The sequence below is a fragment of the Ochotona curzoniae genome, unplaced genomic scaffold (assembly GCF_017591425.1).
Source record: "Ochotona curzoniae isolate NIBS_2020 unplaced genomic scaffold, NIBS_Ocur_1.0 contig_2723, whole genome shotgun sequence".
In the NCBI taxonomy this organism is placed as follows: Eukaryota; Metazoa; Chordata; class Mammalia; order Lagomorpha; family Ochotonidae; genus Ochotona; species Ochotona curzoniae.
In genome coordinates, this window is record NW_024465573.1 from 27,468,329 (window position 1) to 27,482,121 (window position 13,793).

At 44.8% G+C, this 13,793-nt stretch overlaps 1 protein-coding gene across 4 annotated transcripts in view; it reads right to left on the reverse strand.

Moving 5' to 3' along the window:
- Positions 1 to 691: 691 nt before the first annotated feature.
- Positions 692 to 13,793, reverse strand: part of FAT3 (FAT atypical cadherin 3) — a 475,200-nt gene continuing 462,098 nt past the window's right edge. The window contains exons 22-27 of one of the 4 annotated variants that reach the window (XM_040977303.1): positions 11,839 to 11,992; positions 9,226 to 9,884; positions 5,545 to 5,658; positions 3,658 to 3,717; positions 3,080 to 3,115; positions 692 to 2,508 (exon numbers count right to left, since the gene is read on the reverse strand). In XM_040977303.1, the coding sequence (XP_040833237.1) occupies positions 1,886 to 2,508; positions 3,080 to 3,115; positions 3,658 to 3,717; positions 5,545 to 5,658; positions 9,226 to 9,884; positions 11,839 to 11,992 (1,646 nt within the window). In that variant the 3' untranslated portion in view covers positions 692 to 1,885. The remainder of the gene's footprint in view (positions 2,509 to 3,079; positions 3,116 to 3,657; positions 3,718 to 5,544; positions 5,659 to 9,225; positions 9,885 to 11,838; positions 11,993 to 13,793) is intronic. The other 3 variants (XM_040977304.1, XM_040977305.1, XM_040977306.1) reach the window with 3 other exon arrangements.

Below are 13,793 nucleotides of genomic sequence, written 5' to 3' on the forward strand. Positions count from 1 at the left end.
TTACGTCACTGCATCATTAAAAGCAAAGCAGTGATTCTAGATCATTAGTTTGTCATTTTCAATATAATCTTTGCAAATGTGCTTCTGACATATAAGGAAAAGAGTCTTAAGAAAATTCATTTGTTTCAGGACCACATTGTAGGCAATGCCTCCCATGAACAGTTCTGACCAAGAGACAGGAAAAGAAAGGATACCTGTAAAATGTATTCATTTGCTCAGGAAGTTTGAGAATAAAACAGGAAAAAAAAACTTCCATAAACATCAATTCCTACCAAAAATTCAAACTGAAAATTCTAAAAACAAGTCTGAGAGGATGACGTGTAGACTCCAGACAGTACAATGTACACACGAGTGCCATATGTCACCAGAAACTCTGAATACAGAGATTTGCTCATTAAGCATATAGTGCAAATATGCATTTACTTACCATGGCCACTGAATTGGCCATCATCTGATTGAAGCAAAGGAGGAGAGTCACTCAAACTTGTCAAAAAGTTTAGTAGTAAATTGTTTTTCCAGTGGGATGATTCTCCTGTCAGGGTTGAAAAGTTATGGCCCAAACCCCCATCTCAGAAGGGAGGGAACCCTTGGACATGGGTGAAACATGACCTAGTTTGCAAACAGAGGTTTAGTTGTGGATAATTCTAACAAAACACCATTGTGAAACACAATTTTACCTTACGTTAATATAAATGGCAGTTCCAAAACAAAGTTAACTGAATTGGAGCAAAACATGGCATTTGGTATTTCTCTAACATCGTAGATCAGGTACATCGGGAGGCCATCCTCCCCTAGCAGGGTTGTCAACATGGTCCATTTCCTAAAACCTTCATGTTTGCTTTCCTCAGAGCAGCCTTATGAGTGCAAGCACAAAATCTGTACATACACCCAGACAGACACTAGTATAATTTATACACAATAACTAATCTACTTTTCTTTAAATGTAACTTTACAGGGACAATGAACATGTGCATTTTATCTTCATTATCAAGAACTGTGATTATCTAGTCTGAAAACTTTGAAAACATCAGGTTTTCTGACCCCCGAATTTGTGAATTCTGCTTCAACTTTTCAACGTCTCTTACCCTAGGGAACAAAGAGCCAGTTTCTTCGGCTATATCAAAATTGTGGTGTTGGCCAAGGATATTTGCCAGAAAGCACAAAACCAGGTAATCACAATCTTGGTAATGTTGAACAACATTAGCCTTCTTGTCAACACACAGAGCAAAGTCCCAGTACCCTCAGCTTGCTCTTCACTGAGATCTGCCTCATAAACCTTATCTCTATCATAGAGGATGCTTAACACAAACAAAAATAACTGAGCATACTAAACAAGTTAAACAAATTTTATAGCTGAAAATTGGGCAGCTTAGAAAGAAAAGTTGATTTTAAAGGCTTCAGCCCATTTTTCTTGTTTGTCAAATAATTGTTTCTCGTGTCTTTCATCTAAGGGACTCATTTCTCTACCACTCATTGCTATTCATTTCAATGGCTCAAAGTTACATGCAACAACGCCACTGGTTGTTGCTGCTTGTTAATACTGCAAAAACAACTGAGGCAGTAATGCTCTCCAGGGCACAATACTGCACCAAGCCTCGAGGGAAGAACTTAGCAGGTGCAACAGTCTTAAACCCTCAAACCAGCCAACTGCAGCCAGGATTGCTAGGTGCCTCTCAGAAACAATTTCTGAGCCTATTTCCCCCACCCCTTCCCACCTAACTGGAATCAAGCTTGCTTGTGACAGTACGACTTCAGAGACTTTCCAATGAGAAATTTCTTCACATTTCTTCCTTGTTGCACAGGCTACTCTCCATCGAGACCCAAGGCTAGCCAGTCTCCTCTGCTCTGCCATAACCCACAGGGCAAAGCACCAGGAATAGGTCTTCTACACTTGGGTCTGGTGCTGAGTCTCCACAAAGGGAATGTGAAGGCTGGCGAGGCTGAGCTCTCCCACACTCTCGTAGTCACTCATGGCTACTTCAGAATCATCAAAGCCACAGTTGGCCGACCCTTCTGAGGATGAGGTGCCTCTGGAATTGTGCAAGGACAGAGATACACTGTCTGCTGGGCCTGTGGCCTCTGGGCCCTGGTTCATGCTCATGGCAAAAGTACTGAATTCGCAGCTGGCAGGTGGGCCCACCAACTCTGTTTCATTGGGAAATGGGTGAGGAGGCAGGTACTGGCTAGGATGGAACTGGGGCCGCCTCCTGCAGTCTGGGCTCAATGTGCTAGCCAGTGAGACCGGCTGGGAAGGTGGCAGGGCCTCGTACTGGTCTGGGAAATCTGCTGGCAGGGGAGGAGGCAGCTGGTCCTGACTCATGAACTCCTCTTCGTGAGGAGGAGGGTATTCACTGTCGATGTCATAGCCGCCCAGGTAGTAATCACTCTCCAACTCCCGCGTGCTACCCTGCTGTGCAGATCCTCCATCCTGGTTCTCGTAGCTGGGCACTTCCTCTATGTCTGAAAGGCGGGCTCCTGGCATCCAATCAGAGGTGTCCCAGTGATAGGCTGTGGAAGGAAAGCCAAGACAGTTAATTTCCTTTGCTCTGGAGCAGGGCTCAGCGGACTGGAAAAGACCTGCCATGCAATGCTTAATGTCCAGGAGACTGGAGGAGGCCAGGGTCAACCACATGCTCTTTGCAAGAGTCTATCCAGACAAGCCATGCTGCTCTCGCCCTAAGAGCAAAGCAATGGCAACTGGGATAGGGATTGCTTTATGGCTGCTTAGACCGTCAGCCAAGCTGTGATAGGGCCAGGGAGGACATGCTGAGGAAGCACAGTTCTAGAATCCTGGCCCCCGTGCCACTCCCTCCTCCTATGGACATGCTGTGTGCAGAACCAGGCTGGCGTCATGCTTCCTGAGAGAGGGGTTGGGAAGAGTCACCCACTGCATTGTGGACCACAGGAGGCAGGGAGATGTGCAGGGTATGATGCTGGGGGAGGAATGCTGGCGAAGCTTATACCTGCAGCACTGAATGTACAAGACACCTGGAACATGCAAAAATTCAGATGAAAGAAACTTAGGATGGAGAGAGAGTGACAGGGTGGTATGGTGCAGGGGGTGGGTGTGGCAAGTCACCTCGGTTGTAGTTCTGTCCTTGGTCCATGACCGACACTGTTTAAACACAAAGTGGAAAGTAAAACTGACAATTCAAGGCATGGGTTAAATAACAACACACAACATTTCAGATGTAAAAATCTGTTTCTAAAGGCCTATGGGATATAATTAAGTTTAGCCCTTTGTGGTGTTCTCATGGCTATTTAGGAACTGAAAAGATGAATCTCATCGATATCATACTTTTATCCTATGAAATCACTAGTAAGAGTTGTGGTTGAAATCCACTCCCAAAATATTGCAGATCTGAATTATTTCTTAAATATTCCCAGCTCACAGTAGGTGCTTCCTGAATGAATTTTAGTATTAATTTGGATACTCACTTGGCACTCTTTTTATAAAGTTCTCTTCAAGAGAAGAGTCTAACATGTATTGAAAAAAATAGTGCAGTTGATATTTTAAAATTTCCTCTATAGGAAAAAATCCTGCATCTCATTTCACTCCACCTGTTACTGCCCTCTCTGCTGCAAGCTGGCTGTTATCATTTCTGCAAGGTAACTTTGCACAAGGAAATTGTATGGGAGAAAAAAATAAATAAGTACCTTCATTTTCAATAGTGTCAACTACATTGTTGACAAGCTGAATGACAGTCACTATGGAGGCTTGTGGTCAGGAAAAGAAGACAGAGGGGAAGGACAACTTCAGGTTAGTTGTGTATTTTCAAGGCACATTAACTTTTTTAACCACTACCACAATAACCAGGGCACATCATGCAGACACTCGCACCTTCCCACTACCTGTCCCTGAGGGAGTATGTTGGTGGGTATTCTCATCCAGGACAAACTGCAGCAAGGCCAAGGCCAGCTCAGTGGAAAGGCATGAGTGGCAGGGATTGCTTGGCCATAAATTCACATCTCATGGTCCAGTAAAATCCATCTAGGGAGGCAGTGGCTCATCAAACTTATGCTAATTTCTCATTAGCAAATCCCAAAGGCTCTCAGAGGATCATTATTTGTTGGTCAGTCATGCCACTTAGAACCAAATGCCAGAGACAGACGACAACCTTTCCAGAGTTGATGGCTTCACTGTTTTAATGCCATCCAACCTAGGACAGTCCAAGGCCTAGGCACCACCAGCAAGCTGTGGGCAGAGTTTGACCTCTCAAAGAGGGAGAACTGGGAAGCTCTGTTCTACATGGATTGCCTTACACCTGATATTTGCTATTTGTGAAATGAGTGACCAAAAGAATTTGATCAAACTTTCTACTTCACTAGCCTTAGTTGAAACCAATTCACAAATTTTTCATGCCAGAGCAAGTCTGTGGCCTTTCTCAACAGTACACTCAGTCTGTGAGAAAGTCACTTGGTATCATTATTGCACCTGCTGCCTGGGGTCTAGAATTGAAATGTTCTTGTGCTTCTAAGTAAAGAAGGATACACCATGGTGAATAGAGCTTGTGGTTTGCTTTTGAGTTTCTATAAAGGGTTAGAAGAAGGCAACTGCTGTTTTACATGTTAAAGCAGCTTCTCCACTGTCTGGGACTGCTAGGTTTGGGGCAATAAGGTGGAGTAAATTTGGGTAGAAGTGGTCAAAGGTAGACTTTGACATCCATGAACACAAAAATGGTCACAGAGCTCACCTGTTAGTGAATTTACCTCGGAGGTGAGAACAATGTTATTTTCATTCTGTGCTTCTCCATAAAAATAATCTCAGCATTAGACTCAGCACATGGGAAAATCACAGCAAAATTTTGTGAGCTAAGTAATTATATAACCAAATCTCATTGTTTTCCAGTTTCTGATAAATGGGACAAGGACCCAAAGAATACACAAAGGTAGGGTATCTTTGGCTGATGACTTCTGTCTGTGTATGATTTTTGAAAAGTATTCTTGATTTACTACCCTATGGCAGATCCATTTGTATGACCGTCTACCTTCCATCTTTCTAGGAAGGACAATCCTTTCTCCAAAGCTGGTTCCTCAGCTCAGAAAACCTTGTCTGGCCTGAACACCTTCTCTACAGCGGTAGGCTCACAAGAGGCAGGGGTAGCAGCCTGGAGTGCTAATGCCATTGTGGACCACAAGGACTCACATGTAGCATTTGGGATGGACGTACACTTCTCTAAAGTAAGCTTTGTAAAACTCCATCACCCCAAATTGTTAGAATAAAGATATCACTTGTTTTTACCAGAGCTGATCTTATCCCTGAACTGTCAATGATGGAGGGACTGCATGAACCCTGAATTGGGCCGAGGTCATTCACAAATTACGAAAAATAAATCACCCCATTTACCAAAAAGTATTATTTGGGAGGAGGCTGTTCCTCTATGACTCAAACAGATCACCAGGGTCTCCGTCGGTTGTGACAAAAACAGCAATGGAGTGACCCACAAAGCCAGTTGGGTAGCATTTCCCCCCACTCCCAACAACCACTGCTCCCTCGTCAGAAAATAGAGCCCACTTGCATAAACAAATCTGAAGCCCCCTTACCATTGTCATCGCCCGAATCCGACTGGTAGGAGCTCAGGGACTGCACTTCAGAGTTGCTGCCTTTATTGCTGCCTGCAAAGCAGGTCACGTCTCCTGGGTCATCAACTCCTTTGTCTTTGTGGACAAAGAGAAAGCAGGAATGACACCAGTTACTGAGTGCATATTTCTAGTCCTACCTCCCACACCGCCACCTCATAAACTTCCTGGGGCACTTCCATTTGCTAAGAAAAAATAATTTAGCTCCATAATAAAAAAAAAAAACCTGATTGTGCCATTGAGGGCAAAGGTCCATCAATCAAGTGATTTACATTATGGATGCAGAACCCTTAACCCGTGGTAAATGAGCTTCCAAATAGCTGACAGCCCAAAGTAGCTGTTCCCTCCTGAACGTGAAGTGAGGAAGTGGAGAGGAAGAGGAAGAGCTGTACTGATCTTTGCCATTCATAGTTAATTTACATCATTTACATGAACAGACATGGTGTCAACACCAGGTTAAATTAGATTACTTTTAAAATAGAGACTTAAATATTTTATAGGCAAGAATATTTCTCCTGCCTTCCATCCCTGGGGAACAAGTGGCAGTGAGTGGAGTTTTGCACTTGGTCGCCTAGGGGGCAGTGTCGCTTCATTTTTTTTTTAGAATGATCATGCTCCGAAACAATGTTTGATAGGAGGGCAGTTGTTGGGGTGGCTGTGCCTTTAGTCACATACTTCTTCGTGTTTGCTGTCCAAAGGCAACCTGATACCCTCTCTCCACCCTACCCCCCGGCACACACACAACGCTGGGACTGCTTTCTTATTTGATTGACTAAAGGAAGCAATAAAAATGACCCATATCTTGAGGTTGTCAAGTGAAAAATGAATTAGTTGTCCAGAGATTGTCTCACCATCTAACTCTGCCTTGCTTAACAAAGAAGGGAATGTAGGCAATAAAACCTCACGGTGCTTTGGGGGGAAATGTGAGTTTTGGCTTGCAGTGGATTCTGGAAATAAAACCGTCACATCACCAAGTGGGAGGAAATGATCGCCAGGACGAGCTGCACATCCTGTGAGCGGACAGTTCACAGAGACACAGACTGATCATTAAGGCAACACTTGCTCCTCTCTACGGCCACAGACATTGTTTCTTCCACAAAGGGTGAGCTCAGGAGCAGGCCCCATGGCTCAGCATCTGCTGCCAGAAACAGAAGCCTCAGCAAAATGATGAGTTGGATAACCAAATGATGGAAGCACAGAGACAGAGATGCAACCAAGGAGACATTCACTTCCCAACAGCCAGGTCAAGGTGCACACAAGTTCAGCTCCAGATACAAAAAGGAAATGACAAATGAGCCACCATCGTGAGTACACATCATTGTGCATTAGCTCCATTCTCTTCCAGTGAGTCAAAACGACATTTTCATGACTAAAATAGTAAGAGCTTATTAGTTGATTGACCCACACTCTAATAAAACCTAACTCCAACATAATTTGAGAGGCAATATACCATAAAAATCTCAAGGGCAACTACTTAAAACATAAAAAAGTATCTATAGAAAGAAAATTAGTAGACAACATGCTGACTAGCACCAGAAAACAAAGAACTCATGCTTGGCCTGCTCTGTCATTAAGAAATCGTCTCCCACTGCCCCCTCTCCCTCCTCTCTGTCAAAGCACCTAAGGGCAATGCTGGTCAGAAAATAGGCTTCGGAGCCTGACACACCACATTTGAATCCTGACCCCTGCTTTGTTGCTGGTTACAGGCCCTGAGGTCAGCTCTTTCACCTGTTCAAACCATATTTCTCCTTCATGAAATGATGGACAGATAACAGTGCCCTCAAGGGGCAGCTGTGACAGTCTTGGGAGATGACAAGGCTTTCTATTTTGTTGCTGCTTTTGCTTTCTTAGCCAATTCTGCAACCTTAACCCTTGCATTTTGCTTTCTGCCTTGATGACTCCCCTGGGACTCGACTAAGTGTTGCATTCAGTATATGTGCATTTAGGTTAGCTCGTGTCCTCCTGGATGGCTGTGCAGCACTTGATACCACTGGTCGTCTTGTTTCCCACTGGGCTTCCACATGGCTGCCCTTGCTTCCTTCGCTCCTCTCCATGTCTCTCCTTCCTGCATTTCCTTCTTTGGCCACTGCCCGCAGGTGAGTGACCCCAGGGTTCTTTTGGCAGCCTGAGCTGTCTACTCTCCCTGCTTTTGTTCCTTAGCGAGTTCTCCCTTGTACAGAGTCTACCAACCTGCATGCAGATACAGCCCATTTTTGCCTGCAGCCCTGATCTCTCTCTTGAACAACACACCTATGCTGTCTTGGGGTAAGAAGCCCCTGGGCAGCCTCTACCCTGCTTTCTGCCTCTGGGTGGCCCTCTGCAGTAGCTCCCTGCTGAAGCCTTATGCCCAAGGACCACACTTTGAAGGCCCGTTATCTCCATGAGGCTACTTCTAATCTGCTTGACTGTATAAGCTCTGGAGCTCCCTAACATCCGTCCCCACCCCACCCCCCACAACTTAAGCATTGCACAAATGGAATATAAAGTCACTGACCCAGGTGAAGAGCTGTAAGCTACAGTAGAGCTTCCTTATGCCCATTCAGATCAATGCTCGGGAGGAGAAAACGATCATTGTCTCTGATCTGCCACTTCACAGACCAGCTAACCTCCTCTCTGCTGGTCCTGCTCACTGTCCTCTCAAGAATCGAATAGAGCTTGTGTTTAAAATGCAAATCAGACCATACACTGGCCTGAATAAATCCCTACAATAATGTTGCTGTTAAAATACATCTGTTGTCTGCGACCCTGTTTCTAGCAGCAAAATTCACAATAGCTAAGACATGGAAGCAACCCAAATGCCCATCAGCAAAGGAATGGATAAAGAAACTGGTACATCTACTGTACTGAATACTACTCAGCCATAAAAAAAAGAATGAAATCTGAGTATCTGCATCAAAGTGGTTGCAGCCAGAAGCCATTATGCTTAGGGAAATAAGCCAGTCCCAAGAGTACACATATCACATGTTCTCGATATAATAGCTAATATACAAAACAATATAGATATAAATAAATACATTAATACAGATTATGCACACACAGAGATGAACTATTCAAGAGAGAAGAGCAGACTGTGAAGTAAAGGTGCTATGCAGTATGTGTCTCCACTCCCAAACACAAGTAGGACTCCCAAAGAAACATGCATACACTTTTACACTATCACACTAGATTTTCTACCTTTCCCTATACTTACCATGTCATGATACATTTAAATACCAAGAAGTCAAGCTTGCAACTTGTACTGAGGAACCATACTATCCTGATAATCCGAAGACACATTGTGGGAGGGGGAAATGGTTAGAGAAGAAGGGAGGTGAATTCCTAAGCTATAAGCTGTATTGTGGAAAATAATAATAAAATGCATGTGCTCTCGATGCTCACCAGGCTCCCACTATATTGACATCCTGGGTGTTGAACATATACTCTTTTCCACCCCAGGGCCTCTGCAGCCGTGACTCACATAGGAGAGGGGACCACCACCACCGGCTCAGGCTGCCCTGCGCTGCAGCATGGACACTGCATTTCAGCCAAGCGGAATGAGTGGGTTTTCCATGATCACTTGACAGCCTTCCTTTTCCCCAAACCCTTTAGCCCTTCATGGCCCAACACAGTCTTCCGTGCTTCCCTCATGGACTCCTTCATACTCACTCTCTGTCCCCGAGTCCCAGCCGTTCTTCCGCAGCGAGTCACAGTCCGAGCGGCAGGGAGACACAGCCGGCAGATTGGGCGCCACACTGCACACCACCACTCCACGTCTGGCTGTGAGGATGCGGGGGGATTCAGGGTGGAAGGTGGTCATCTCTTGGTGCTCGCCACTCAGCCCGTCCACGATCTTGTCCAGGTTGCTCCTGGAGTCACTCTGGAAGCAAGGGGTGTAGGCCATGGGGCGCACTGGGACCTGCGGTGGACCCACCTCCTGGTAGACGTTGCGGCCATCGCCGCCACTACCACGCAGGCTGCGGAAGGGGATGCCATTGCTCTTGTTGAGCAGTGCGGCTGTTGCAGGGTCCTGCACCAGCGTGATGTTGTTGCGTGAATAGTTCTTGCGGAAAACCTTCTTGCGGAAGACGATGAAGAGCACAACAAGGGTGAAGATGACAAAGAGCACCACAGCGATGCCAATGAGCTCCTCCTTACCCACGTAGGAGTGGCCAGCCTGGATGTTGGGTACCACCACGGGGCGCAGCGCACAGTACTGGCCCACGTAGCCCGGCGTGCAGTTGCACAGGAAGGAGCCAAACATGTTGACACAAGCGCCGCCGTTCTCGCACTCCTCCCGTTCACACTCATTGATGTCTTCCTCGCACCTGTGCCGAGAGAACACACAACCCATTCCATCAAGACCCGGCTGCGCAGGTGAACCCAAGGAAAAGCTGGCCTCTTAGAAAATAAAGCACCTGAAGGGAAAGGATGAAGCAAGACAAAAAATGTATGTATGGCTATGATTGAAACATTTCTGAGCCCCCTGTAGTCCCATCATCAAATGCATTCATTCAGTCTCTCCCCAGTCTTCCTCCGCCACCCAGGTTACAGGAATAAAGAACTTGGTAAGAGAAAAAGAGAATGAATAGGGGCTGTTGGCTGTTGAAGTACTGCCGTCAAATGCTCAGGGCCAGATGTATTTCCGAATTCAAAACTGTGAAGAAGTACCCACAGCACATCTCTCTCACATTACGCAAAACACCTCTCCCCTCCGACAGGCAGCAGTGCTCCTGTGCGACCCGACAGTCCAAGAGTGCCAGCATTTCTGCAGGGAACCGTGTAGATATTCAGACACAGGAGCGCTGGAAACACAAGGAAGAGCCTCGCAGTAGTTCAGTAGTTTTGGATGTGTTTCGCCACCAAATTAGTTTCCCACTAATGTACCCAAAATGCTCCTAGCTCTCAGAACCTGGGGTATTGTAAAATCGCAGATAAAAAGCTATCAACCTGTAGGCTCACTATGGGGTTTCCCAAGAGGAAGAAATCTTTGGATGACATTTTCCTCTGATGCTGTTAGTCATTTTTAGTTCCTCTGGGAAGCTGGGAACTGCAGGGGATAGGATGGTGGGTGAAGGGCAACGAATCCCCTAGAGTTTATGCCCATGGTGAGGGCTAATGGTAATATAGACTATTAGGAAGAAATGACCACAACATTTTAACGAAAAAATAATTAAATCATCTTATTCTCTTAAAAGCAGCCCATGTTTTGCTTTGACATAATTACAAGGCAAGCATCTAAGTCTTGCTGTTTCTTAGTTTGACATTATTGGAGATTACAGACCTGCTTCCTCCTTCACTTTGTCTATGTCAGTGATTGTTTGGATACATGCATTTAAAAGGCTCCAGCACCTATATTTTGGGCAATCCACCTATTTAAATGTAGTCAAATGTTCCTAATTTGAACAGATTGAAGCCAGGTCAGCCGGAAATTAGTCAGAATCACAGAGTATTTAAAACTAAATGCATCTTTATTGCCTGAAATTACATCCAGCAATTCAAAGCCGGCTAAGTATTTCCTGGTAAAGTCCTTGGGAGATTTACTCTAATGAATACATAAGACTGATCTGTAATTAGAGTATTACTTGATTGAGATTATGTGTATGTGTGTATATATATGTATGTACATGTATATATAGATGTAGATAAATATATCTATATCTGTATATCTATCCACACACACACACACACACACACACGCACACACACACGCACACGCACACACACATGCGCACACACACACACACACACACACACTCACACACACACACTCACTCTTCTAAAATGAATGGGTACAGTTGAAACCAGCATTTTATGGAGAACGTAAAACATTTCCTTTCCATTTGGCTAATACCATTCTTTGGAGAAAAAAAAAAGTTTGCGAAGGCAAGGCAAGGTTTAGTTTCTCATAATGATCATAAAGCTTCATATAATAGAGTCCAGTAAATGGATTTTCAGGCAATGGAGAGTGCCAGCTTCATAATTATAGCTGAAGTATTAGGGCCACAGGTGACTTTGTTTAAATAAACTGTATTCCAAATTACAAACTACATAATGTAGAATTTTCAAAATAAAACAAATTGCCTGTACTTGCACTGCTCAGACAGTCCCCATGTAATCACCTATGAACACTCCTTACATAGTATAGACAGAAACCCTTTGCCTGTTTTGTTAATGGTATATATTTTATCCAAGTGATTTCCTTTCTGATTGGTTTTTCTCAAGCAACCAGTGGCAGCAGAGAAAAAGAGAGCGAGCAAGAGCATGCACAGTCCCACTTACGTGACTCCAGTGAGGCCAGCTTTACAACTGCAGATGAAAGTGTTGCCTATTGGGTCGCAGGACCCCCCGTTCCGGCAGGGGTTTGGGAAGCAGGCTGTAATCTCAGATTCACAGTTTCTCCCCGTGAACTGAGAGAGACAGGAACACTGATAGCCTGGGAAAAAAGAGGAGCTTGTGAATCAGGATGCTACTGTGTCGAGCTCAGTGTGTGTGTGTGTGTGTGTGTGTGTGTGTGAGTACTCGGCTGGAACCTGTGCCCACCGCCCTGCTCACCCCAGTGCCTTGTTGAACCATCTCCTAAGGGCTCCGATTCCAGAGATCATCAGCAAGTCGAGTATCTGGAGCACATCTTGCCACACAAACACCAAGTTACACTTTGAATTTCCTGCTGGTCACCTAATTAACCACCTACATCCATGCTAGTGAAAATCTTAAGAGCCACCCAAGAGCAGAGGCCAAGGAGCATTCTCTGCCACACTACTACTGGGAAAGGCAGGAGGCTTCCAGAAAGGTAAGGTTAGCACAGTGCCATGTAAGCTCTTCCCAAGCCCTTGTCCCATCCCCAGTGCCCTATCTCATTTGTGAGGAGCTGACAAATTTTCCTGGAGAAAAAGTGAGGCAAGAACATGTAAAATGAGGATATCTGTCAATTCAGATGAACCTCAGATAGATAGCTGCGCAGGGTCATGGAAGAACTTCAACAGCTCCCCATCTCTGTGCTTATTTTTGCATTTTTTCTCTTTTCATGAACCCATCATGAAGAAATATGTACTCATGTCTCCAGGATAGAGAATACTGAATACCAGGGGAAATATGATTGTTACAAGAAATAGCATTATCTACAGCGAATGGATGAATAATTAGTAAAGGTGTTTTCCCCCTACTTTAAATTTAAAAGATAATTCCTCAGTATTTTCTTCCATGTTATTTTGTAATTTTGTAATATTTTCTATTTTTCATTTTTATTTATTTAAAATAAAAAGGCAGAGCCAGAGATGAGCCTTCCATTTGCTGTTTCACTCCCCAGACAGTGGGAGCAGCTAGGATTGCCAAGGCCAAAGTCACGAGCCTACAGCTCAATCGAGGTCTCCTCTGAGCTTCAGGGACCCAAGGACTTGAGTTATGCTCTTCTGTTTCACAACATGCACATCAGAAAGAAGCTAAAAGCAGAAGTGTAGCTGCATCTCAAACCTCAGACACTGAATTATAGGATGCGCATGCGGGTTGGTGTCCCAAGCAGCATATTCACTGCTTGTTCTATCGTACCCAATTTTAGTTTTAAGCATTTTCATTCAGCTTTTCACTCTTTTTGTCAAATCTTCAGTCCTACCGCAGAGGAAGTTTTTCCCAGTGCATTATAGCACAATTCTGATTAAGCCAGTCATCACTATGTGTATTAGTATGACTGACTGAAATTCAGCTAGACCAGGTAGTGAACTATGGTTATCTTTCTTTTTCTATACGACTTTTTGTGTTTCCTCAAGTTAAAAATTGCTTATTTTGTAAATGCTAATGGATAATGCAATGTCATTTGCAGACTCAGCTAGGGTGTAGTGGAGCAGTTTGCCTGCCTGTGCAAAGGAATATTAGGAATCCACATTGGCTGTTTGGCCAAGTCTTCCATTAAGACAGTCTCCATGGGCCCAGCATGGTAGTCTAGCACCTAGAGTCCTCGCCTTACACATGCCGGGATCCCATATGGGTGCCAGTTTTAATCCCAGCAGCCATGCTTCCCACCCAGCTCCCTGCTTGTGGCCTGGGAGAGCAGTTGAGGACGGCCCAAAGTCTTGGGACCCTGTACCCGCATGGGAGACCTGGAAGAGGCTCCTGGCTTCTGGATTCAGATCAGCGTAGCTCCAGCTGTTGTGGCCACTTGAGGAGTGAATCAACAGATTCTCTCTGTCTTTTCTCCTCTCTGCATATCTGCCTTTCCAATAAAAAAATATAATTTTGAA